General features: G+C 43.0%; 1 protein-coding gene across 4 annotated transcripts in view; it reads right to left on the bottom strand.

Moving 5' to 3' along the window:
* Positions 1–245: 245 nt before the first annotated feature.
* DMD (dystrophin) overlaps positions 246–26,871 on the bottom strand; it is a 2,068,501-nt gene continuing 2,041,875 nt past the window's right edge. For 2 of the 4 annotated variants that reach the window (XM_080795194.1, XM_080795196.1), the window contains 3 exons: positions 16,454–16,546; positions 7,455–7,486; positions 246–2,839 (listed from right to left, as the gene is read on the bottom strand). In XM_080795194.1, coding sequence (XP_080651320.1) covers positions 2,828–2,839; positions 7,455–7,486; positions 16,454–16,546 — 137 coding nt within the window. In that variant the 3' untranslated portion in view covers positions 246–2,827. The remainder of the gene's footprint in view (positions 2,840–7,454; positions 7,487–16,453; positions 16,547–26,871) is intronic. The other 2 variants (XM_080795193.1, XM_080795195.1) reach the window with 1 other exon arrangement.

Genomic DNA, 26,871 nt, shown 5'->3' on the forward strand with positions numbered 1-26,871 from the left:
GGGAAATTGGAAGGGGAGGAGAACCATTAGAGACTATGGACTCTGAAAAACAACCTGAGGGTTCTGAAGGGGCGGGGGGTGGGAGGTCGGAGGAACCAGGTGGTGGGTATTAGGGAGGGCACGGATTGCATGGAGCACTGGGTGTGGTGCAAAAAACAATGAATACTGTGACGCTGAAAATAAATAAAAAAATTAAAAAAAAATCTTAAAAAAAAAAGACAAAATAGCATACTCAACACGTTTTTTGTAACATAACTGCGTGCTTTATTGAGATACACAGTAAAGCAGTAATATAATACAATAGTAAGGCATATATTTGGTGAAGTCTGATATGTTGTGAAAATGCAGTAAAACTGAAGTTTAAAAAAATAATTAGTAAATGTTACAGTGTTGGTGTTAAAACACAATATATTATGATACCCAAGTAAGAACCCAGTACCTGAAAACAATGACAGAACATGCCATGTGATGTTTATGCTTCAGTTACATTATGATTTACAGTTTTAATACTTGGTGGTTATAAAGAACACGAAATAATGTCCAAATTATGCTTAAAACGTAGCAATAAAGCTCTCAGTTCTTATTCAAATATTTTGACAGACTCACTCCAGAATTAATGTCTAAAAGGTAAAACAAAAAGATTAAAACAAAATTATGCACTCTATTTACCTCTGCTTTTAGAATGAAACTTAAAACTGCTTAGTAACACAACCCCTTACTTTTAATTGTGATTAAAAAAAAAAATCCACAGGGAAAAGAAAAAGTCCAGTGTCACATAAAGGAAAAAAAATGCACGACTAAAACCAAATCTTCATGTCATTCTGTTACCTTAGAGCTTTGGGTTTTCTTTCGGAAATGACAGTGGGGGGAAAAATGGAGAAAAATGTTCACACGATGGACAAGGAGTGGGGCTGTGAAATCAAGTGTGCACGATTATTAGGAACACCCCAAAACCAAAGTGAGGTAGAAATAGCATGAGAAGCATGTTAATTATCGTTAATAAAATAATAGACCAAACCCACTCTGCAAAGTTAATGACACTGACCTAAGAGGTAACAGATTTGCAAAACAACAGGTCACACGGTGATTTCTAGTGAATGAATGATTAAAAACAAATGAAAGGCTAAGAAGATGAGAGAGTAAAACTTGTTCCTACCAGTTAGTCCTTGTGGGTTACTCTCTCTTTGAACAATGTCTGTTTGTGTCTCTAACCTTCCTCATCCACCAGCAAGGGTTTTGGAGTACCCTTTGGAACATGGGAATCCATCTACGTTTCCCCTTACAGACCTGGGTGGAATTCCTTGTAGAGAAATGGGAAGTAGGGAGGAAACAAAGCTCACGCACGGGCTTCTGGGTGGTGATTTCACAGGAGCACACCGTGATGAGGCTCTTACACACCTTCCCAAGGGCTAGTTTAAATGAAGTCTTGTGGCATTTAAAAACTCCTTGTGATGTTGGGAAAAAACATCTTTAAGAAAGAAAGCAAGAAAGCAAGCAAGCAAGCAAAACGCCCTCAATTACCCACTGCTGTTTCACTGTGAGGTGAGGGAAGAGTGTGATTTCATTGTAATTACAAAGATCTCTCTGTATGGTTATGAACACGCATCCAATCCTTTACTTCAAGAGTGGCCCCCTCCCTCCCAGGGATTGGCTGCGAATCCACAGCCCTCCAGCCCTACCAGGAAGTCCTCCTTACTGTCTGCGAGTTACAAATGTCTTCTGATGTCGTGACTTCCGCTGAAGCATCCTTACATGTAGATGGAGGCACTGGCAGCAGCAGGAGGTGAAGCTGACTGTCCCAGCTGAAGGATTGCTCGGACAGTGAGTCCTGTGTGTTCATTTCTACGTCCCTTTTAAAAAAATTCAGTACTGTAGCTGTCGGTGGAAAGTTTCAAATGAGAAACAGCTGGAGCCCCAGACAATGTTTTAGTGTGGGAGCTGCCTCCTGGTTTCAGGTTCTAGGGAAAATTCCTTCTAGACCAAGCAGGTAAGCCTGGATGACCAGAAGCAATCTCTTTCCGGGAGGAAGTGGCCAGATCATTGGAACAAGAAGTTTCAAAGGTCTCTAGAAAGTCCGGTCTATTTTATCTATACACCTACAGTATTTACATACTTCTAGACATATAGATGCGGAAAGCGAGAACCCACAGCCAGTCCCACTCAGTCTCCAGAAAGGGCAAAGTGATGTAGTCATTTGTGGTGTTAGAGGAAGTCCTATCTTTACTAGGCCAGAAAAGAAAAAAAACCATGAATTTCATATGGATATCACGCTAAAACGATGCGAAACAATGCGCTGCCTCAAAGTTTGTGTGTGTGTGTGTGTGTGTGTGTGTGCGCGCGCGTGTGTGTGTGTGTATGTGTGTCTGTGTCTGTTTTTAGGGGTTTTTATAAACAACTTTTTTTTTATAAAGCACACTTTAGTTTACAATCTTTCTTTATAACTGTTATAAATTTTTAAACAACCCAAAATGCGTTCCATATAAAGAAATGGCAAGTTATTTAGCTATCAAGATTTTACATGTAGTTTTCTTATAACTTTTTTTGTACAATTGCATAGACGTGTAAAACCTGCCATTGTTAACAAAACAATAACAGACTTAGAAACTACTGAAATCTACAGTATAGTACCACTACCCTTCACAAAAATATAGATTTTTTTTTCTTGTAAACTCTTACTGTCTAATCCTCTTTGTTGTATGAATATTATAAAAACCATGCGGGAATCAGGAGTTGTAAAACATTTATTCTGCCCCTTCTTCATCTGTCATGACTGAAACTAAGGACTCCATCGCTCTGCCCAAATCATCTGCCAAGTGGAAAAGGCTTCCTACATTGTGTCCTGGAAAACAAAGAGAGAGAGAGACGTGACACTAGGTGCAGATCACATCACCCTGACTCTTCACCATCTGCGAGATCCTTCCCCAACTCTAGCTGAAGACAACACAGAAGCTGCACCGAGGGTCTACACAACAGGACTTGGTTGTTCACCCATTTCCAGGAAGAAGCAAAGCCTTGTTAATGAAGCCATTCCACGTTGTTAGTATCAGCTTAATACCGGATCAGGCTGCCATGGGCATTTCAGTGGAAAAGTGTCAGAGAGCGCACTCATCTTCCCAATGGAAGCCTCTAGCCGGAGGCTTCCACGGAGAAGCACAAGGTTCCTATTGGAACAGGACCATCTCTCGATGGGATGGACTTTCCCCGCCTCGTCGTGGGAGAGGACTTACTGTGCCCTTGTACTTGAATTCTCGGTTATCATCTACTACCCCCCCGCCCCCAGAACTGTCACCACTGCCAGTACCACTTCGTATGGTCATCACCATTCTCATCACTGCCACCATGACCACAACACGGGATCTTCACTTCCAGGCTCTTTCAAGCCGCCGGCTCACGTTTAAGGCTACGGTGGAGATTGTTTTCTCTCTGCTTTTACTTGAATTGAAAAACAAACTCTTGAATCAACCTTTTTGTATATTAACATTGGAATTTGGAAGCTTCCTCAGAAAAATCACTTTTCATCCCAAGTGACTCTAGAGCCCAATTTCAACATGACCCCCATGCAGAGCACGGATTTGGGTATCCGGTGAATCCACTTTTGTTCTCCTCCTAAATGGAGGTTAACTATCAGAGAGCCTTTTAATAATAATGTGACATGACCTAGCACTGAGCCCCCAGCATGGAGCCCAAAAGCAGCACCATGTCCCTGCTACTCTGCGGCAGAATTCTGACCTAGAGGAAGCTAATTTGAGACCTGCTTTATGACTTGCCTTTTCCTATATGTCCCATATTTTTATATAGCTAATTTTAATTCTTGGCCATTACTAAATCATTCTCTTCTTAGAGTACTGCCTTTAGAACTAAAAATGCTTTACAAGGCTATTATTACCTTGCCATGTATCAACTTTACGGATTCTCATAATTGTTAAAATCCCTGTAAAAAGTAAAGATAGACTAGGGCAGGAATTCTGTTCTAGTATCTACTTCAAGAGACCTGTCGTTTTTCAGTCCATGAGAGAGAGGGTCTGAAAAGGATTCAGAGGCCGGCACTTACCAGATCAAGTTAAGACTTACTAAGAGTTTCACACCCTTCGGCCATTTACACGAAGGTGCTCACGTTTGCAAATCTTGTTGACCTTCATCAACGCAAAGAGTTTCAATGAGAATCAGTTAGGTTTTAAAAAATCACGTGGAATTTTGCTTGAGATGGCAAAGAGGAAAATTGGACAAAGCAGGTGTTCTACTCATAGAGCGGGCCGGGAGCGTGGCAGCCCTCAGTGAAGAACTGAAGTCATCTTTGGCTTTTCAAAACCATAAAAACCACCGGGGGACCCAGAAGGTTCTCTGCTGCTCCTTAGAGCCGAGAGCACCACCTAGTACCTGATGCCACCAGGCTAAAGGGCTTCCTTTGTATCTGTTTTGCACAGCCCAGCAACCCTGGGAGCTCTACCCTATTATTTGCGTGTAACTGAAAACGAGTGGATGGCCTGAAATTTTTCAATGACTTGCTGTTTTAGCAGTGATTAAGGAAGCCAGTACAAACAAAACCCAAGACCCTTCCAACCTGATACCTGGACAGAAGTCACACTATTTCTCATCATCCCCCTCTAACTATAGTAGAGTCCACCAGGGAGGTACAGAATGTCTTACAAAACCTAAACTGAACAGGAAAGAAATTACTGATAATAATCAAAAAGTATCTACTTAAACCTGCGGGCTAGGGAATGTGGCATGCAATTCACGAGTAAATGCCCTGTAGATTACATAGCCATGCAGTGCTTCTACTCCTTGAAATGATGTTCAGTTACTACCCAGAGGGAAAACTCTCGAGACTCTCCAGAGGCATCATTTCTAGGGGTATCTGATATTTAAAAAGTGACTGGGTAAAAAGAGAGGTTGGTTTTTCTTAATACACCACACACCCTCCCACAAAATGTGAGGTGGACTTTCACCTGTCCGGACAGTTTTAAATGTTTGCAAATGACCTCAAGGCTCTCCCTGCACTAGAAAAAAGAACCACCTTCAGAGTCCCCTCACTGTATCTATAGTATGCCTTCTGTTACTTTATTTATAAATACCTGTTTCACCAGAATAATGACAGCAGTGTTTTTCATGGAGGTGTTCATTAGAGCCAGAAAAATATTCTATCCCTTTGACAGAATACTGCCCCAAAGAATTGTAACTCAATCCAGTGGAGGCATAAAACTACAGTGTGATAGGGATACAGAAAACAGATCTGTATCCTGGTTCTATTATCCACGTGTGCAAGGCAAAACATCAGTGAGGTCATTAATTTTACCTGACAGATTTTTCCAAAGTCAAAATTAAAATCTCATACTATGAACGTGAGAGGCACTGAGAAGGAGGCCGGACTATAGGCATCTTCAATCGGCTTCAGGCACAAGTTGACATAAAAATGCGTCCATAGAAAGTATTAATCCATTCTTAAGTGAGGATCATTGAACACAAACACCATGCACTGAACATGAGGGCAGCGGTATGTTTTTCCAAGCTGGCGTGAACTGCAACCCATTTAGTCCCATGCCACCACTGCCTGAAGGAGTTGTTTTTGGCAGTGACTGGAATTGAGACTTTCTGGCAGAGATCCAAGACCTCAAAAGCAATCTGGCACTTTTTTTTTTTTTAAATACAGTTCCCAAATAAATGGTTAGCATCCACTTGGCCACAGCAAAGCCGGGGTAGTGAAATTTGTGTTTCTCTTCTCTATAATTTAATCTTTGAAAAACTATCTGATCTACCGTACCTTTGAGGTGATTTTTTAACAATAAAAACATCACTTTGATTCTGGGGTTTTCTGGAAACGTATCTGACTGGAATACGGCTCAGGTAATAAAGTTTCCAAATGCCTCTGTGACTTGAATGATACACGGGCTGGCCTTTTCTAAGATTCATTTGTTCATGAGAGAAACATGTTCAGGGCACTCAAAATTAAGGTGCAGCTTTTTGTAAAACTTTAAGAGAAACTGTAAGGGGCACTTACCATAAGAATGAACCCAAGAAGCCTCACCTAAGAAGTACGTGAGCCAGGCAAACCATCAGGAGCATTCACTGCTTCACCAGTTCGTTTCCTGTTTCTCCTCCCAGCCTATCCCTCCCCCCACCTCCCTAGGACCCCAGTGTCCCAAGCCTTGGAAGAGAGCACTGGTGCAAAAACACTAAAGGATCATTAAATTCATTAGACTTGCACGGCATGGTGTTGGCAGACTTTCCAGTATGACTCCTTATGTTTAAATGAATCAGGAACTCCTCCTGTCTAGCCTGTTGCTAAGGATCTAGAATCTTCTCATGTCAGCACTCTCTCCCCGTTCATCCTGTCTCCCAGAATAGTGGATGTTATGGCCACCCATGGAAGAGCTCTCCTTCTCGCATCCCTCATGCTAAACTCTTGGTAAGGACAAGCCTGTTTCCCTTGGGCTGTCAGTCAACACTCTGTCATCTACTAGCCCTCTGATTAGGAAACTGAATGTTCAGATGCTGTTTCTGATAAAAGTATGCAGCAGCTTTCCCTGAAAAACCTCACACCACATTCAGTGATAATACTGTACCCTACCCCCTTTTAACCCATAAATAGGCACTTAAAAAACCCTCAAGACTCCCAACATTCAGTTTTTATCCCTTATTATGTTCTACCTGGGTTTCCAAAGGCCAAGTGAAAACAGAGCGCTTTCTAAAGGGCTAGCTGACGTGATATGAGTCTTTCCCACACCATTTTCTCAGGGGGCAATTCAGCAGAAGAGTGTGGCCCTGGACCCTGATGGCCTGGATGCAAATCCTGGCTCCGTCATCTTGAAGACACTGCTTACTCTCTCACTGACTCAGTTTCCCAGTTTGTAAAATGGGGTTGATAAGAGTACCTACCTCAGAGGTTTGGCATGAAGATTACCTCATGAAAAAGATGGCAAGTGCTTAAAACAGTGCTTGGCACAGTAAGTGCTCAAAAAAAAAAATGTTAGCTAGAGTGGGAGAGGAGTGTAGGAATGAGGAAAAAAGAAAACAAAAACAAAATGAAGTCATTCCAGAAGAATAAAAAACCCAGGGCATTGGCAGAAAATGCTAGGGTCCTGAAAGCACACAGAAACCTGAGGACGCCTCAGTTCTGTTGGAGGCTAAGTTTACGCTGAGGGTTCTGTTTGTGTTACAAATGGCAACAGATGATGAACTGTGGGCTAACGACCTAGGGACTACCAGGGTTGCCATTTCATAGAGATTCCTGTTCCCCAACCCCTGGTCCTGTCGTCATGGTGATGACAATGGCAATGAACATTTGAAGAATGTTCCTCATGAGCTGCAAGTGGAGAGGTGACTACCATCCTTACATGATGACACATGTAGTACGTACATGCGCGTGCATACACACAATTCTTACACAAACGCCAAACATAGAAAGCGCGATGAGACACACAGAAGCCGTGGCTGTGAGCCTGAGTCTCACTAACCTCTCTCATTGGCTTCCCAGGGGTATTTCTTCCTTTAATAATGGAGAGAGGAAGAAGCAGAGATATCAGAAAGGAAAAAAATGCATAAATATACAGTTTCATACCAATTTTGCTGCTTTTACCAAACAAAAGTTGAGAGGACAATTCATTTATTCCCTTCTGAAAAAAGAAAAAAAAAAACAACAACAACCAGAAACAAAAGAACCCGAAGGACACATCCAGTCAAATAACCTTTACATACACTTAAAATCAGTGTAAACAGATAACACAATCCAGGAGACGTAACTTACAGAATCCATAGAGTTCATGTGTTCAACTGGATGAAAGCTGGCACAGAGTAGGAATCTGACAAATTGAGCATTGTTTTTCCAGGACAACTTTAGAACCTCAAGCTCAACGTCCAAAAATCTCAATCTCTTTACTCTCGACAGTACACCGAAACATAAACGGGAGTGGATGTGTGCGCCAAAGTCTGCACCCCATAATGCAAGGCGAAACGCTACGGAGGCAAGAGCCCATTCCCTTGGGAGACTTCCTTCTATCTGGTAGAAGCTGAGCACGCCCCTGATGAGATTGGGGGCATTTGAGAAAATAGGGAAAAAAAAAAACACAACAAAACAACGGGGGGAAAGAGAGGAGTCCCACTAACGGGCAAACCACAGAGCCAGATCTAGGAACGAACCCTCAACTTCCTCCTCATAATTCAACAGATTCCAGGAGCCTTGAGAGTAGACTGCTGAAGACTCACTGGCCTTGTTTGTTTTAGAGAATCCTCCGACTGTATGTGTTTATTTATTTTTGAAAAGCAGGTTCTGGCCAAGTTTTCTAGGGTAATATTTATATAGGACAGAACACTAGGGACCTCTGACCATACCTAGCACATCGGGGGCTTGCAATTTCCTCTCATCACCAGGGCCTTCAAGAGAAATACTGTTTTTAAGACTCTGAATTGAGCGATGGTACATTTCCTGAGACCATCAATCTTAGGTGAAAACCCAGGATTTAGAGCAGATAAAAACAGAGCTGTGGGAGACCCTGTTAGCATCTCCTGTCCCCCCAGGGCCCCCCATGCTCAAAGGCTGCAAGGACTCATGCACCCTGGGACAATATGAGGGCTATTCATTCAGACCACAGAAGTATGGCGCTACTATTCCCGAAGAAATCTTTCACAACTCAAGTTCACGGTCTAAAACTTCTAAGATACATTGACCCACCCTCACTCTCTTCCTTCTTAATTTTCCCAAGTGAGTCAGACATTTCTTTTAAGTATAGAAACTACAGGGGGTGCCTGGGTGGCTCAATCAGTTGAGGGTCTGACTCTTGGTTTTGGCTTGGGTCGTGATCTCAGGGTCTCGGGATCAAGTTCTGCGTTGGGCTCCATGTGCAGCATGGAGCCTGCTTGAGGTTCTCTCCTCTCCCTCTGCAGCCCCTACCCCCACTCTTTCTCTCTAAAATAAGTGAATCTTAAAAAAAAAAGTATAGGGGCACCTGGGTGGCTCAGTGGGTTAAGCCTCTGCCTTCGGCTTGGGTCATGATCCCAGGGTCCTGGGATCGAGTCCCACCATCGGGTTCTCTGCTCAGCAGGGAGCCTGCTTCCCCCTCTCTCTCTGCCTCTCTGCCTACTTGTGATCTCTGTCAAATAAATCTTTAAAAAATAAAAATAAAAAAGGTATAAAACTGCATGCTTGATCATGTAAGCATGGTCAAGATATTAATGACATTCCTCAAACCAGGGAAAAGAGAGAAAAAGGGGTATTGGCTCCTAGTTGTGGGTGTTGCCAGCGGCAGGCCCATACCAGATGAAAGGAAGAAGTGGAGGGAGGAGAACATTATTTCATTCTTTTTTTTTTTAATTTTTTATTTTGTATTAACATATAATGTATTATTAGCCCCCGGGGTACAGGTCTTTGAATCACCAGGTTTACAGACTTCACAGCACTCACCATAGCACATACCTTCCCTAATGTCCATAACATTCTTTTTTTTCTTAAGATTTTGTTTATTTATTTGAGAGAGAACAAGAGAGCATGAACAGGGGGAGGCACAGGGAGAAGCAGACTCTCCGCTGAGCAGGGAGCCCCGTGTGGGGCTCAATCCCAGCCTCCAGGATTTTGACCTGAGCTGATGGCAGTCAATTAACCAACTGAGCCACCCGGGTGCCCCACATCATTTCATTCTTAATAGCTCAGACGAATCCCAGCATGAATTCCTTATCCCAGCATGAATTACTCATCCATTCTTTTCCACTCCTTTATCAAGTATTTTTGCATCTTTGTGTTTGGTGGTTATACTGTCTGGTAGTAGAATTCATTCCCTTTCCCTACAAGACTGTGAAGTCCTTGAGGCCAGGGCCCATGCATCGCTTATCCATCCTCTATATCCCTAGTACCACCTGTACCTTGATACTATGGGTATCTGACGAATGCTGATTGAACTGAATTAGGAAGGTAGCCACTAGATCATGGTCAAGAGTTCTCTGGTGTTTGTGGTAACTTGGCCCGCACTGTTACCCTGTTAACTTGCGTGCCAAGGGCTGGTAACTTGTTTTGGCTTTCCCCTTGATCTATTTTTAAAACATAAGAGCTGCAGGAAGGAGTGTTGTTAGAGAGCAGTATGATTCAGTTTCAAAATGTAATTATTGGTTCCCTGAGTGATAAAGGTTACATATCTTTATTCGATACCACGCCATATTCTGAGCTCAGTATCCACCGGCCACTGCTAAATATGCAGCAAATGACTTGGGTTTTGTTTCAGGTGCTTTTTTTTTTTCTTTTTTTCAGAGCTTCTCTTTCAAAATCCACTCTCGTCACTTGGTTCCGATGTGGTCACTAGCACGGTACCCATGGAAGTTCTGCTTTTTGTTTAAAGAAAGTTAAATAGTATTTTCTCTTGTATCGGACTAGTTTCTACACTGACAGAATAGAGGCTATTTTGGTTGCACCGCTTAAAAACATTCTTTACCAGTAAAAAAAAAAAATACAAGTGCCAGATAAGTTTTATTTCATGAATACATTCTTTGGAAATGAGTTTCCTTAGACCTTCAGTTAGGGTGTCCATCTGGCAACGTGGTATGCTGTCAGGAAATGAATCAAGAGAAAAAGGAAATATGCTGGGGGAGTTCTGCGTCTGGAGAAGTCAACTTTCCTCAGGCAGTATGACTTGAGAGGATTCATTATTCAGGATTAGAACCTCAGGACATGACTGTTTTGGGGGGTGGGGAGTGGCTGTACCTTCTTAATCTCTGTTCACTAACTGAAAACGTTAAGAAAGAATGAGGCCCTTTTTAGGATTTCTTTTTTACCCAAGTGAAAGAAGATTCTAATGGTTATACTTTAAATATGGAAACATGTATGATCTCTGGTGAATATGGACATGAATACACAAATCAATTCAAAAGCAGTTTTGTTGAGTTCCAAGTTGATCAGCACCGAGAAGTCTGTGACGGTTATGTACGGAATGAGCTAGAACGGAAGACTGCGTGAAGCAGGGGTTGGCAAACTTTCTGTGTGAAGGGCCAGACGGTAAACAGTTTACGCTTTGCAAGCCACACGGTCTCCACAGCAACTGTTCAACTTTGCCACAACTACTCCCTCCTCGGAGTGAGAAAGAACCATCGGCAACATGTAAATCAATGGGTGTAGCTGTGTTCTACTAAGACTTTATTTACAAAAACAGGTAGTGGGCCAGATCTGGCTCCTGGACATTTACTTTGTTGGTCCCTGGAATAAAGGAGTAACAGCTCAAAACTGATGGAAGCTGACAGGAAGCTGAGTGGTGCCCAAAAAGAAGAACCAGAGACAAGACTTGAATCTTAGAAGATGGCAGGTTTCGCACAGCTGTTGGGTGGCTAATTTAGAGGCATTTAACAGAGTGTATGTGGGCTTTAGGGAGGGGTGGGTCCTATGAGAGAGGATGGTATGGATGTTGGGGAGAAAAATAGTATGGCACAGGTCACAAAAGGCATACCTGCAGGGCACCGTTAGCCGTGTTCTGAATGGTCTTACTGCACTAAGATCTTACCTTGGACCCCATTTGCTCACTAATTAGTATACAGTGGCACCTCATGTTTCGAGAAGCCAATACCATACCACGGATCAGGGAAGCGTTTCTTCTGGAAACGCACATACATATGAAAATGCCTTTGCCAGGATGCAAAACGATCAGAGACACAGGGACAAAGCACTTCAATTGTTTGTTTTAAAAATATGTTTATCGCACATTCTACCCATGTACTGTTCCTATAGAATAAGGGGGGAGATTTAGAAAGTGCCTTATAGGAGATAATGATTTTTATTACAGCAGAATTCAACTTCTGAGTATATTTATAGACAGAGGGACACATTAGTGGTAGTAAATAGATTAGAAATTGGCTAATGTTCTGTGTTTAATATAGAGCGAGCCACTGAAATCCCTCAAGTGGTTGCAAATAGCTATGTCTAGAGATTAATCAGGAAAGATATCAGCATAAAACTGAACACACATGCACATTCACACCTTGAACACCCCGCAATTTATAGGGGCTATTATGCAGGACAGTGTTGGCTACCAGTTTTTCACTAGAGGGAGGAGCATAAAACCCCTTTATTAATTTGGATAACAGTTTAGCAAGGCTAGCGAGATAAGATCAGGCGTTTAATTTAACTTGCGGAATGGCCATGAACTTGGTGCTTCAGGCTTCCAGGGACTTGGGAGTGAAAATGCAAAAGGGAGGATTAGCTGATACCTTAAGACTTGAGCCTGAAGTCAAGACTGTGGCAAAGGGTAACAGAAAAGTTGTACATTTAAAATGCAGAACTCCCCTATTGATATACTTTGCATGTGTGAAGAGCGTAATATTTTATTTAAAAAGTCTTTTCCTCTGTGGGCAATTATCTAGCAGGGTTAAGTAAACCATGAGGTGGTATTTAATAGCACATTTCCACTAAATGGCAGACCTCTGGCTCTGACATCTGTTTTGAGTTACTCAAAACAGCTGTCCGAAACAGCTGTAGCAACTGTGAACTTCATTCTTCCTAACACAGCAATGGGAACGTGGGTGGCAGACTTAGATTAAAAGCACGATGTCCTCTAAGATACTAGGAGGGTCTTGGCAGAAACAACTTCCATGGTGAAACTTTTTAAATGTAATTTAAAAAAAAAGATTTTATGTATTTATTTGACAGACAGCGAGAGAGGGAACACAAGCAGGGGGAGTGGGAGAGGGAGAATCAGGCTTCCCACTGAGCAGGGAGCCCGATGTGGGTCTCGATCCCAGCACCCTGGAATCATGACCTGAGCCCAAGGCAGATAACTTTATGACTGAGCCACCCAGGTGCCCCAATTAATTTATTTTTTAAAGATGTGCACCTGGGCAAAGAATACCAAGATCAGTCAGATCAGTATTTTTTTAAACCACTGGATCTGAAAACCAACTTAGTGGGTTGCAACCAGCATTTTATTTCTAAATACATGAAACAGAGAAACAGTGTGAACTGATTGTAGTATAGGAAGTGTTGGTTCACTAATCTTTTGTTTATGATCTTTGTGTGTGTATGTCACTAGACACATTCATGTATGGTGTATATACATGGTGTATACATATGTGTGTGTACACACACACACGACACACACAATGTATTTTATATCCTTAATACAGTTTGAGATGTAAAATGTTTCTTCTGGTATGGATAATGGTTAAAAGGTCAAAGCACAGTTTGGGTCCTCAGAAATGCTAAAATGACCTTGGGGGGAGGGGCTTCCATTTGCAATGGTCTGTAAGCCCAAGACGTTTAAGGCTCAAAATTTTCTGCTTAATACCAACCTAACATACCTCCCGATTGGCAAGATGCTCCCAAGAAACCCCTACCGAATATATATTTTCCATTCTATTTTTACGATGAGCCTTTTTATTCATTTGAATTTGAGGAGAAGAGGGCGCGCTACTGTGATTTAGAATTAAGAATTATGTATTAGGTCTTAATCCCCTTTGAGGGCACAGAGCTCCTAAAACCTTTGGAATTTCCTGTGAAGAGAGGCAGCAAGGTATCTTTTGTAATGTTAACCAGGCAAGTCTTGGAAAACCCATAGGTACGCCTGGGGGTTGTGTGCCACGGGAGGGAGACTTGAGTGTAATCCCCAATGGCTAATGATTTAATCAGTCACACCTATGTCACAGTGCCTCCCTAAAAGTCCAGAAGGACTGGGGAGGGAGAGCTTCCGGGCTGGTAAAGACGTGGAGGTGCTTGGGAGGGCAGGGTACCTGGAAGGAGCATGGCAGGCAGCGCCGCACCCTTCCCCTCTACCTTGCCCTAACGCATCTCTTCTCTTCCATCTGGGGATTCCTGAGTTCTAACCTTTGAGAGTACAGGGTAAGCCGGTAGAGAAAATACTGAGTTCTGTGAGCTGCGGTAGCAAGTTAATTGAACTAAAGAAGGGGGTCGTTGGAACCTTTATGTCTCTAGCGGGGGTGTGTGTGGGAGGGGGGAGTCAGAAGCCCAGGTGATAAACCGAACTTGCAACTGGTCTCTGAAGTGAAGTGGGTCTTGGGGGCAGTCTTGGGGGACAGAGCCCTCAAGCTGGGAGATCTGATGCTCTCTCTGGGTAGGTGGTGTCTGAAATGAGTTGGATTCTAGGTGTTAGAATTGCTTGGTGCTATGGAAAGAACCCCCACAGGTTGGAATTGGGTACCTAATAGTAAAGGCCCAATTTTAAGGCCTAATTTGGCAGGAAGTGGTGAAAAAGAAAAAAAAAATGTCAAGGTAACAGCATCACAGAAGGAATAGCCAGATCTGGATTGTTTTCCTCAGGGAAAAAAAAAAAAAAAAACTGTCTCAAGCCACCAGGCTACTATTGAATAAGTAGGAACTCAGTTAATGGAATTGGTCAAACAAAGCCTCCTTATCCCCTATTTGAGAACTCAAGATTAGCACTCAGGGAAAGTGCTTCCGTTAGTGTGGATTTAGTAAACACTATCCAGGTGGCTTGAAGTTCTCCAAGTTTCCATAAAAGTAAATCAACATCATACAAGTGAATTTAACATCAAAGATGCTAACTGCCAAATATATCAGAAGAAATCTACTTCTCCTCTTCTAGGTGACTTCTTCCATACCCATGCGGTATCCAGCTTCAGGGACTAAAAGGGGGGATGCGGGGAGAGGGTGCAAAGACCTTCACCCTCAAGATATCGAGGATGGGTCAGAGGCCCAGCACAAAAAGGTTGCCTATAGGGAAGCAGAGCCGCACGCCCTGGAAAAGCCCAGGGCGTCAACATTGCAGCCACTAACTTCCCACGGAGCAGGTACACAGGCTTGGCATTGAAGGGGCTGGGGCATGGTATCCATCTGTGACCTTCAAGGGATAGGTAGAGGTCACTGGAAATAATGTGCTACATGGGGGGCCCAAAGTTCTCTCTGTGTCATCTTGAAGAAGACCCTTGCTGTGCCCAAGCTGAACCCCTCCTATTTAGGTCAAAGGGTGCTTCTGGGATTCACTCATGTCCTAGACCTGTCCAGTATAGCCATAACACTCTATTGTAATGGAAACTTCTGAAGTCTACCTCCTCAGTTGACTGTAAGCACCATGAAGGCAAGGAACTGGGCCCTTCTTGTTTGCATCCCTAAGCCTCCATTAGTACACAGTACGTGCTCATAAGAGCTGACAGGATAAAGGGGGAGGGCCTTTGATTTTTGGCCAACCAGCTCATGGTCTTCTCCTGAACTGTAGCGCCTAGGTAGAGACGACAGCCCAGAGCGTCATGATGGAGACGAGGGTGGCAAGTCGGGGGGCGTGGGGGTGGAGGGAAGACAGAGAAGGTTCTTATGTGTTAAAATCAACACATCAGAGGCACTCAGCAATGCAAAGATGGCTGGTGCAGACATTTAAAATTAGCTTCCCTGATGGTTCCTTAGCAACGCTCCCCCAGAATGGCACTGCTGTTCACGTGCACCGCACAGTGTTCACTCGCACATCAAACAGCCGGGAAACGGCCACTGATAGCCGACACCAAACAGAAATAGAGGAAGAACACATGACTCCCAGCACCCTCGTGACTGCTCCTACGGAGAGGAACGAACAATAAGACTCTCAGCGGCCCTTCCCTCTGGGGCTGCCCACGGGGCGAGCCAGCCCCTGGCCATAAAGACTTGTGTTCTCCTCTTTGGCTTGTCTAGGTTTCTCTCCATTTGCTGACAGGTGGCTGTGGCCCTTCTTTTTATTTTTTTTATTCACTCGAGGGGGGTGGGTTAGTGTTTTATGTCACAGCAATAAAATAAAATAAATACTCCAAAATGCTAACAATGGGAGTGAAACCTCCCTGGAGGAACGAAGACATGTGAAGCTCGTACTGGCTAGTGGGAAAAGCTGGTGGGGTAAAACGCTGCTCTTATATGAAGGGAAAAATACACAGGGGCAAAGTGATGGTGGGCAATAAGGGCATTTGTATTACTGTCTTTCTTGGCAAAGATCGTATTCCATCCATGGCAGTGAAACCACCAACAAAAGACTAGTATATAAAGATTTAATTGTACCTATATTTAAACAATGGGGTAAGAGACAATTTTTAAATGTAAAGGGCATCAGAAGGCCGAGTCCCCACCACTGCTGTATACTAGACATGTTCTAGATTTCACCGCAGCGCGTGGTAAGTGTGTGTCTCTGGCAAGGTGCCATCCAGCCATGAATGTCTTTGTCAAGGTCACAGCATCATTGCTCTTAAGTAAAACCGATCTCCTAATTTGCTCTTCAGACTAATGCGCAAAGGGAGTAAATGTGTAAGTTAATATTCTTGCTTCCAGAGGCATCAGGGTTCTACAGGCATCTGAATTCAACCAGAATCCCACACCAGGTCAATTTGGTCATCCGAAGCAGAAATGCACCCTGAAAACACTTGCTTCTGACAACGCTCCCCAAGTGGCACTCAGGACATGCTTACTTAGCCACGGAAAATACAGAGGCTAATTGAGTGTGGGAACAGGAGGCCTAATTCCAGTAGGTGTGAGTTACCGGCACGTCGGGGAGCTTACCTCTGGAACTAGGGAAGGAGTTGTTGAGTTGTTCCATCACTTCCTCTAACCCTGTGCTTGTGTCCTGGGGAGGACTGAGCAGGTCTTCCTCACCTTCATGAAAGTAAGCACAAACAAGAGCACGTTACGCTTAAGGAAAACAGAGAGGAACTGGAGAAAAAGCCCACAATTGCATTTAAAAAGGCATTATAAATTCACTACCACTTGTTCAGAAATAGCATAAATAAAAATAACCTCTTGGGGCGCCTGGGTGGCTCAGTGGGTTAAAGCCTCTGCCTTCGGCTCAGGTCATGATCCCAGGGTCCTGGGATCGAGCCCTGCATCGGGCTCTCTGCTCCGTGGAGAGCCTGCTTTCTCCTCTCTGCCTGCCTGCCTCTCTGCCTACTTGTGATCTCTATCTGTCAAATAAATAAATAAAATCTTAAAAAAAAATAACCTCTCAAGGCTGAATAATTAGGGAACAGCTCCTTCAAGGGAAGGAGTCCATGCAGGGATTTATCTATGTCCTTGCCTTCAGAGAAGAAAATGGTTTCTCTCTTTAGAAGGTAATATTTAATATTAAGTTGACATAACTTTCTTATGTCCCGTTAGCAAACGTGAACTGTTTTTCTTTGTCATTAAAAAAAGACGGCACCTGGGTGGCTTAGCTGGTTAAGCAACTGCCTTCAGCTCAGGTCATGATCCCGGAGACCCAGGATCGAGTCCCGCATGGGGCTCCCAGCTCCATGGGGGAGTCTGCTTCTCCCTCTGACCTTCTCCCCTCTCATGCTGTCTCTCACTCTGTCTGTCTCTCTCAAATAAATAAACAAAATCTTTTTTTAAAAAAAGTTAGTATTATTAAAAAAATGATTAGACACTTGAGGTGCATCTCTTCAACACAAAACGAAGTGAGTATGTGACATTTTGCCTTCACTTGATGAAGTTAAGGACGGAGTGATGACACTCTTTCCTTTGATATTTAAACAAAAATACAAACAAAACTCAAGTACCTTTGAAGTCTAATAGGCTAGGAAAATATTAACATTTGAAGGACTGTGGATGTGGTGTAAGGTTCCTCTCCTCTTTGTACGTGGGATGACTTTATCCTCATGATGTTTTGGGAGGCTTGAGAAAGAGGAACTTTTTTTTTTTTTCTTTAAATTTTTGAGAATCTGTTTACGTGAGGGGAGAAGGTGGTTTTGGGTGAAACGGAACTCAGAGATGGATGGTCCTCCTCTGGGAATGGGAGTCCGCTTGTAGATTCTGTTGATCTGTGGTCTCTACTGATGCCTGATGTGTTACAGACATACACCTCAACCAGCATATGCAGTAAGGGACAGATGTCTTCACTGAAAACAAAATTACTGTGAACTCTGAAGGTCTCTGGAAACTAATTTTTTATAACAGTAACTTCCAGCCCTATTTGTGCATTATACTGTCACTTCCATTGAAAACAAGACCTTGCTTTGGCAAATCAGCAGTAATGAACATGCTTTAGGACAACCTCAGGTTCACATCTGACTTGGAAATGACTGGGCAGCCTGTGATTTAATGACTTAAGTATGCTTGTCATTTCCTTTCACCGGTGCCACTTAAGATTTTCATCTATGATTATAGTCCTGCAATTATTATTATTGTTTTCAGCCTTGTTTTTTAAAGTGTAAGCTAAAGGAATCCTTGACACATTCACCATTAGGACAAAAATCATATTGTACGTAGAGAGAAGGCTGAATGTCATCATTACAGCAGAGGGCTTACGGACCTAGGACAGACAGAAAACCTCTCCTTCTGTAGTCTCATGGTGACAGACCATAGAAAACCTCTTTCAAATACTAAGGACAAGAAACAAGTGCTGAAAAGGTAAGGTCACAAGATAGAAAAAGAAGTCGTGGTATCTACCTACCAACCCACACACGCACACACATATACGACTTACTTATGTTTATGCCTCTAGAAATGAAAAAATGAAATAGAGCATCTTTAGTTTTTTCCCGTGAGTTTAAACCACCATTATCTGGTGAGGATGGAATGAATGAACTACTGCCAGAAGGAACAGAATCCTGACAACAGCAGGGATGATTACATCTCTTTGTTCCATTCTGGATGCAAATTTTGCCAAGTTGTGGAACATGAGGCATTTTTAATGGCAGTAAGACTGCTTTAGCGATAGTACGCCTTGCAGAATAAATCAGAGCCAACAGAGACATTCATGAGCAACCATGTTAAAATTTCTGACAGTTTAATTACATCATACTGGAGTTCTAGGAACTGAATTGTAGTGTGTTAAGATTCAAACACAGTTCAGTGACAGGACTGGCATTCCTCTCCCTGAATTATTGTAAGGATCAAACTTGAAAGCATAAACCAAGTTCATCTTTACAGATAGTCTAAGGTTTAAGTGTCCACATGCAAATAGAGAACAGGCTTGCCTTCACCAAAAACTTCCATGACTGTGATGAAAGTATCAATTCAAACATTTTCTGAGTACAGACTTCATTCTGCATAGTACATACATGAGTCAAGTATAATCTCGTTTCCTTTTTCCTCAAGATTTTCTAAGTAAAAAGTCCTCTGAGTTTAACTAATCTTTTAAGATGCAAAATCAGCGTTATCCCCTGTATGCATGAGTAGAGGTGAATCCACACTGAAAAATGCTTAATGGCTAGTATTTTCTGTGTCAGCGATACTGGAAAAGTTGAAACTGCTAAAAGACACCGGGCATTTCAGTAACACTACTGGACTCTTCAACACTGAGCGGATTTTTTAATGTCTAAAAAAATAGCCAAACAAGTTAAAAAAGGGTAAGATCAGATGACTTATACAAACATTCATCAGGAGCCCACGTGTGCCCGGCACTGTACTGCATGCTGGGGATAGAGCAGTGAACGACAGAAAGCCCCATCTCCACGGAACTCACGTTCTTAGGGAGGTACACAGCCTAAACGAGTAAGCTATAGAGGCATGTCAGGTGACGATAAACTTTCAGAACAGAGATGAGTGAGGAACCTTCAGAACGGGGAGAACAGCAAATGCGAAGAGGGGCCAAGTATTGGGGAGAGTATGCTTCCTTGGTCCAGGAATTGGGACCTGGTCATGTGACTGGCTTTGGCCAATGGAATTTTAGCAGCTAGGAGGAGAGGTCTGTAATGTCCTTAGGTGCTTAGGCTTGTCCTCTTGTGCTTAAGCACTACCAGGAGCACATTGCCCGGAGAACCTGCTGATCCAATAGGTAGGGAGAAGAGACCTGAAGCCAGCCCACAAGCTGGAGTCAAGACTAGATGAGCTGCAGGAGAACTCCAGCCAACCAAGAGATGTGTGAATGAGAAATACGTAACGGGAGAATTTTGTGATTATTTTGTCACACAGCAATAGATGACTGATACGTTCTGTTGTGAGACGTCAAACCAGAAAGAAACTATGTTTATGACTTTTGTAATCATATACTGATGTGTAGCTACAACAGGCAACCCAGGAATGCATTTAATAATACCTGTGTCTGCAAGTTCATGCCCACCCACCACCACCGCTGCCCCCCTACCCCCACTGAGAAAAACAGCCATTTATTTAACAAGAAAATATTCAGTCCCAACTGTACACACCAGGAATTTAAATAAATTGAAATAAATCCCTTATTGCTACTTCACCGAGTCACTGCCTGCTCGAATAGTATATTGCTAACGGTCAAGGGATTTCATACTCAGTAACGGCACTTTAACATTAATCCTTCAATCAGATTCTACTCCAAGGTGATTGATTGCTACAAACATGCCCCCCAAAATCCTTTCTAAGGGACGCCTGGGTGGCTCAGTGGGCATCGGCTCAGGTCATGATCCCAGGGTCCTGAAATCGAGTCCTCCATCGGGCTCCCTGCTCGAAGAGCCTGCTTCTCCCTCTGCCTGCCTCTTCCCCTGCTTGTGTCTAACAAATAAATTTTTAAAAATCTTTAAAAAACACCTTTTTGAATTATTAGCTATAGCCCCCACAGCTTGTCTCAAGTTGATCCAACAGAGTGACTGAAACATTTAAAAAAATGAACGTTTCAAAATAAGACAGGATCAAGTTAAAAGAGTACCCTGATGTAGCATACCATGAGATCTGCTCACTGAAGAAAAAAGAAGTGATGACTCCCCATTTCATCTCAGAAAAAAAGAAATGGAATGGTTTGCTGTGGGCAAGCTACTCTTTAATGTCCTTTGAAACTCACCATGGTTTTAGGCTTACTTGAGGCGATGATATCCTATCTGACTCATTTCCTATTCCACGACTGAAATGATAACGGTTCTACTTGCTTAAAAAGTGACTTCAGGGGCGCCTGGATGGCTCAGTCAGTTAAGCATCCGACCCTTGATTTCGGTTCAGGTCATGATCTCAGGGTCATGAGATCGAGCCCTGTGTCAGGCTCCATTGCGTGGAGCCTGGTTGAGATTCTCTCTCCTTTTGCTCCCCTCACTCGCACACGCATGTGCTCTGTATCTCTCTCTCGGAAAAAATGACTTGAGCCAGAACCAATGTAGCTTATGCCAAAAGACCCCCCAATCCTTATTATGATTTTGCTGACACCGCAAGCTACTTTCTTTATGAAATCGGCGCTATGTATTAGAAAATGATCCTCTCTTGAAAGGGGACCTGTATACAAGCAACTGTGCCCCTTATGATTCTTTGGATTGCTAATCTAGATCACACTGTGTTTTGAATCCATTTCCAACATGATGTCTGATGACCTTAGTACTTCTTTTTCCCCTGCCCTTCTCTAGTTTTTTTTTTTTTAAAGATTTTATTTATTTATTTGACAGACAGAGATCACAAGTAGGCAGAAAGAGAGAGGAGGAAGCAGGCTCCCTGCTGAGCAGAGAGCCCGATGCGGGCCTTGATCCCAGGACCCTGGGATCATGACCTGAGCTGAAAGCAGAGGCTTTAACCCACTGAGCCACCCAGGTGCCCCCTTCTCTAGTTTTTCAAAAGAAAAATAATTTATCTGGTATTTGGTATTTAATCGCTTTAAAAAATGACACTTCAGGGCAGCTGGTCTCCATTTTACATAAAATCGCTCTGTATAAGTTTTTAAAATATAGTCTGTTCCCACTGACGATGCCGATGTTTAGCTGGTCAGTGTTGAAGGATGGTGAAAGATACTGAAATTAGTAACCAATATTCTTGTAGTTTTATTTTTCTTCACATACAATATTCTGTTAGTTTTAGGTGTGCAACATAATGATTTGAAATATGCACATATTGCAACCGAGGACTATAATAAGCGTAGTTAACATTCACCACTAGAACTGCTGTGTATTTTTTTCTGGTGATAAGAACTTTTCTTAAGATTTACTCACTTAGCCACTTTGAAATATACAATACAGTATTGTTAACTAGTCTCCATGCTGTACGTCACCTCCCCCAAATCGCTTACAAATCAAAGTTTCTACCTTCTGACCACCTTCACCCATTTTTGTCCACCCCCTGCCTATAGCTATCAGCCATCTGGTTCTCTATGAGTTTCTTTCTTTCTTTCTTTTTTTTTTTAGAGCTCACAGATTTACTGTGCCCTTAGCACCATGCCCTCAACGCCCATCCATGTTGTCACAAATGGCAGAATTTCTCTTTTATGGCTTGATATTTCATTGAATTTTCTTTATCCTTTTCTGTCACTGGACACTAAGGTTGATGCCATGTGTTGGCTATTGTAAATAATGCCACAGTGAACATGGGGGTGCAGATATCTTTTTGAGATAGTGGTTATGCTCCCCTCAGATTACCCAGAACTGGAACAGTAGGAGCATGTACTTCAACTTCTCATGTTTTGAGGAACTTCCATACTGTTTTCCATAGTGGCTGCACACCAATTTCTGTTCCTTCAGTAATGCCCGAGAGTTCCCTTTTCTCCACATCCTCACCAACCCCTTTTATCTCTTTGTATTAACAGCCATTCTAAACAGGCATGAGGTGAAATCTCATTATGGTTTTGATTTGTACTTCCCTAATGATTGCGTGATGTTGAGCACTTTTTCATGTACCTCTTGGGCATCTGTTTGAGATCAGGAAGCATGTGCCTACTGGACATACACACCGGAAAATGTCTATTCAGCTCTTCTATTTTAAAATCAGATTTTTTTCTATTGTGTTATAGGAGTTCTTCATATATTGTGGATAATACTCTCATCAGATACAGGATTTGCAAACATTTTCAGTTTAATAGAGTCCTACTTGTTCATTTTTGCTTGTGTTACCTTTGCTTTTGGTGTTAAATCTAGAAAGTCATTGCTGAGATGGATGGCAAGGAGTTTACCCCCGTTGTTTTCTAGGAATTTTATGGTTTCAGGTCATACGTTCAAGTCTTTAATCCATCTTGAGTTTTGTGTATGGTAGTACACAAGATAGTGGTACTCATTTCCATTGAGTATCTTCTTCTATCCCTTTACTTTCAGTCTGCATGTTGTCCTTACATATGAAGTGAGTCTCTGAGAGGCTGCATATAGATGGGTGTTTCTAGAAAGTTTTTTTTGAGTATAGTTAACACACAGTATTACATTAGTTTCAGGTGTACGACATAGTCTCTGAACTTCTCTACCTTAGGTGATACTCATCCCAAGTGTGGCTACCATCTGTCGCCATACAGTGCTATTACAGTATCACTATGTTCCCTGCGCTGTGCTTTTTATCCTTGTGACTCCCTCATTCCATCACTGGAAGCCTATTGTTTCCCACTTCCCTTCCCCCATTTTGCCCAGCCCCCACCCTTCTCCCCTCTGGTAACCATCAGTTTGTTCTCTGTATTTATAAATCTTTTTTTGTTTGTTCATTTATTATGTTTTTAAGATTCTACATAGGAGTGAAATCAGGTATCGGTCTTTCTCATTCTTTCTTATTTCAGTTGGCATATGGTGCTGTAGGTCCTGGATGGGGCGTGTGTGTGTGTGTGTGTGTGTGTGTGTGTGTGTGTTAACCCATTTAATCACTCTAGGTCTTTCACTTGGAGACTATATTCTATTTTCATTTCAAGTCATTCTTCATAGGTATGCACTTATTTTCAAAATTGTTTTCTGGCTATTTTATATGTCCTTTGTTCCCTTTTTCTCTTGTTCTCTTCCTCTGCGGTTTGATGACTTTTGTAGTCATATGCCTTCTTTCTTTTCCTCTCTTGTGTGTCTACTACAGGTGGTTGTCCTGTGGTCACCATGAGGCTTATATAAAATCTATTCGTAATAGTCTACTTAAAGTTGATAACAACTAAGTTCTGAATGCATTCTAAAGCTCTACCTTTTTACTCCCGTCTCAACATCTTATGTTTTCGATGTCACAACTGCTATCTTTTTATCTAGTGCATCTATTAGCAAATCACTATAGTCATTTTTACTACTTTTGTCTTTCAATCTTCCTACCAAATTTGTATGTGGTTAATCCACCTGCATCACATTATTCTGAATGTAATGATATAGTTACCTTTACCACGGAGATTTATATTTTCCTATGTTTTCCTGTTACTAACCTGTGCCCTTTCATTCAGCTTCAAGTAGCCCTTTGGGGGTGCCTGCATGGCTCAGTTAAGCATCTGACTCTTGGTTTCAGCTCAGGTCATGATCTCAGGGTCCTGGGATCAAGCTCCTTGTCCTGCCAGCCCAGATGCTCAGCATGGAGTCTGCTTCAGACTCTCCCCGCCTCTGCCCAGGCCGCTCGTTCATTGTTTCTAAAATAAATCCTGAAGTCCCTTTGACTTCTCGTGTGAGATGGGCCTAGTGATGCTGAACTCCTTCAGCTTGTCTGGAAAACTTCTTCTATCTTCCCTTCACTTCTGAAGGACAACTTTGCAAGACAAGAGTATTTTGGGTGGCAGGTTTTTTTCTTCCACCACTTGAATTTATCATCCAACTCCATTCTGACCTGCAAAGTTTGTGCTGGAAAATCTGCTACTGGTCTTAGGTGGGCTGCTTTGAGGATTCTCTCCCTTGCCTGTGTCTTTTGACAATTTAATTATAATGAGTCCTGGTGCAGGTCTCTTATAGTTCTTCTTTTTTGGAACTCTCTGGGCTTCCTGGATCTGGATGTCTGTTTCCTTCCTCAAGTCAAGAAAGTTTTCTCACCCCTTTGTTTTTCCTCTGCTCCTCTGAAACCCCTATAATGTGACTATTCTTTGGCTTAAGAGTATCCTAGTAAGTCTCTTAGGCCATTTTTGGTCTTTTTGCTCTCCTGGTGGATGCATTCTGCTGTCCTGTCTTCGAAGCTTCTCAAGCAGTCTGTTACTGAACCCCCCTCATGTAGTTCTCAGTTCAACTGTTGCGTTCTTCCGCTTCATGATTTCTCTTGGTACTGTCTTATAGTTTCTCTTTGTTGAAGTTCTCACCTTGTGTGCACTCTTCTCCAGACCTCGACGAGCATCTTTATGACCACTGTTTAGAACTCTTTATCAGGTAAATCACTACTCTCCATTTCACTAATGTCTTTTTTGATGTTTTACTTTGTTCTTTGATTTGGAACATAGCCCATTTCATTTTCTTTGACACTGTGTTAGTTTGTATGCATTGGATAAAACAGCCATCTCTCTCAGTCTTGGTTAAAATTCTTGTAGGAGATGAACTTTATCTTTCAACCCTGCCCTAGTTCTTGGTCAGCTCTCACACATCCGCGTTCATCCCTGCGGCCTTCATGGTTCTTAGTGGTGCCCAGTAGTTGAGGGCATGCCAAGACCTGACTGACCATGTCCCAAAGGGGAGGATCTCAGCCAGCAGCTTGTAAAGTATGCAACTATATTTTCTTCAGGGAAAGATAGGGAGAGGGGAGTTTGTGTTTGTTCCCTCCTGGGTGACATCCATTTACATTTTTTGTTTGTTTGTTTGCTACCATCCCACTGAACCTGTGAACACAAGCCCTGCTGGCCGCCAGAGCCGGATGCTCAAGCTAAGGGTTCACTGGATGGCAGCCATGAAAATCAGCATCAGATAAGTGTACTTTCTCCTTTACAAGAGATAGCACGTGACCTGGAGGGAGGCTGGAGAATGGGAAGATGGCACCCACCAGCCTCCACAGTCTCTGGACAGTTTTCAGGTGGTCCCTGTATGTATATTAAATTAGAAGCCTACACCTCAGGCTGAAGCTTTTACAAGAAACAAACAGGCCTCTTCCAAGGAAGACTGGGTGCATTTCAGTGTGAGCTCTGGAGGGTTAGCCACAGGGAGTCCTTGTGAGCCCCCTAAGTACTGCCTCCTCATTCCCTAGAACCTTGTGGCTCTCTTGGACTCATGCCCTGTTGAACCGAAATCTGGCTGTTCTGGGAGCTCACTCCTCAGGAAGAAGCCGAAAGTTGTTGAGCTCCTTCCCGGGTGTGTGTGTAGCCACAGCAGGGCTGGGGGTTATGGCAGCACCGTGTCTCAGCCTCTCCTACCTGTTTCACTGTGGGGTGCTCTTCACCCTCCCCCCGCCGCCCCATCTGCCTGGCAGGTGTAGGCGTCACTGAGCTACTTTCCGAGGGACTTGTTCTGTATGTAGCTATAGACTTGGTGTGTCTGTGGGAGGAGGCAATTTCAGGCCTCTGTTCTCTTGCCATCTTTAACCAGAACCTCCCCGGTAAACTTAAGTGTGTGTGGATGGTTGCGTGTGTACACAGGGATGTGTTGTGCTTGCTTAGTAAAACATTCCTTCCACAAGCATGGCACTGAACATTTCTGGCAGACAAGAGGCCTCAAATGCCAGGGAGAGGGAGCTGCTATGCACTACAAAACAGAATAGGTTCGGAGGTCTAACGCAGGATGAAATGCCCCAAAAAGACAGACTGAAAAGGACGGATGGTATATTCTGGGCTAAAGGAAACACTGGCCACAGGGCTGGAGGGGCCCGGCACAGGTCAGCACACTGTGTGTGGCTGGACACCGGCTCTGCCGAGGAGACCGAGGGACTGTGATCGCAGGGGGTACAAATCTGGGCTGAAGGGGAAGGTGGACTTTGGCTCGTTGCTGGCATAAGCTGCAAGTGTTCTGCTCTTTTTATGAGAACAGACTGACCTTGATGCTTGGTGGTCGTTGGGCTTGGCTAAAGAAGGGAGAGAAAGGACTGATTTTCAGGGTGATGAATATATTTAGTACCTCGTTTATGTGGTCATATGTAAGCCTATGCCCAAACTCATGCTTCGAGAAAGTTTAAAAAAAATATTAAAAGAAGGTAGGTAAAGGAAGAAAGGGTGGTAAAGGACTATCTTTGTGTAGGTTGGCAAATTGGAAGACGTTCCGGAGGCTGACTGGAAATTCAGATTGGGTCACATTTTTATCCAAAAGACACTCAGGAGAGAGGCCTGGCAGTCTTGACTTAGGGTGATCAACCTCCCAGAAGCCAAGACCAGGAAAGAGCATCTGGAGAGAGGGAATGGGCTGACCAGAGAATCTTGAGGGTAACTGGGTGTAAAAATATTTAACTTCAATACAAGAGTGAGGAACACCCTACAGAGCGAGTTGCTC

The sequence above is a fragment of the Martes martes genome (genome assembly GCF_963455335.1).
Source record: "Martes martes genome assembly, chromosome: X".
In the NCBI taxonomy this organism is placed as follows: Eukaryota; Metazoa; Chordata; class Mammalia; order Carnivora; family Mustelidae; genus Martes; species Martes martes.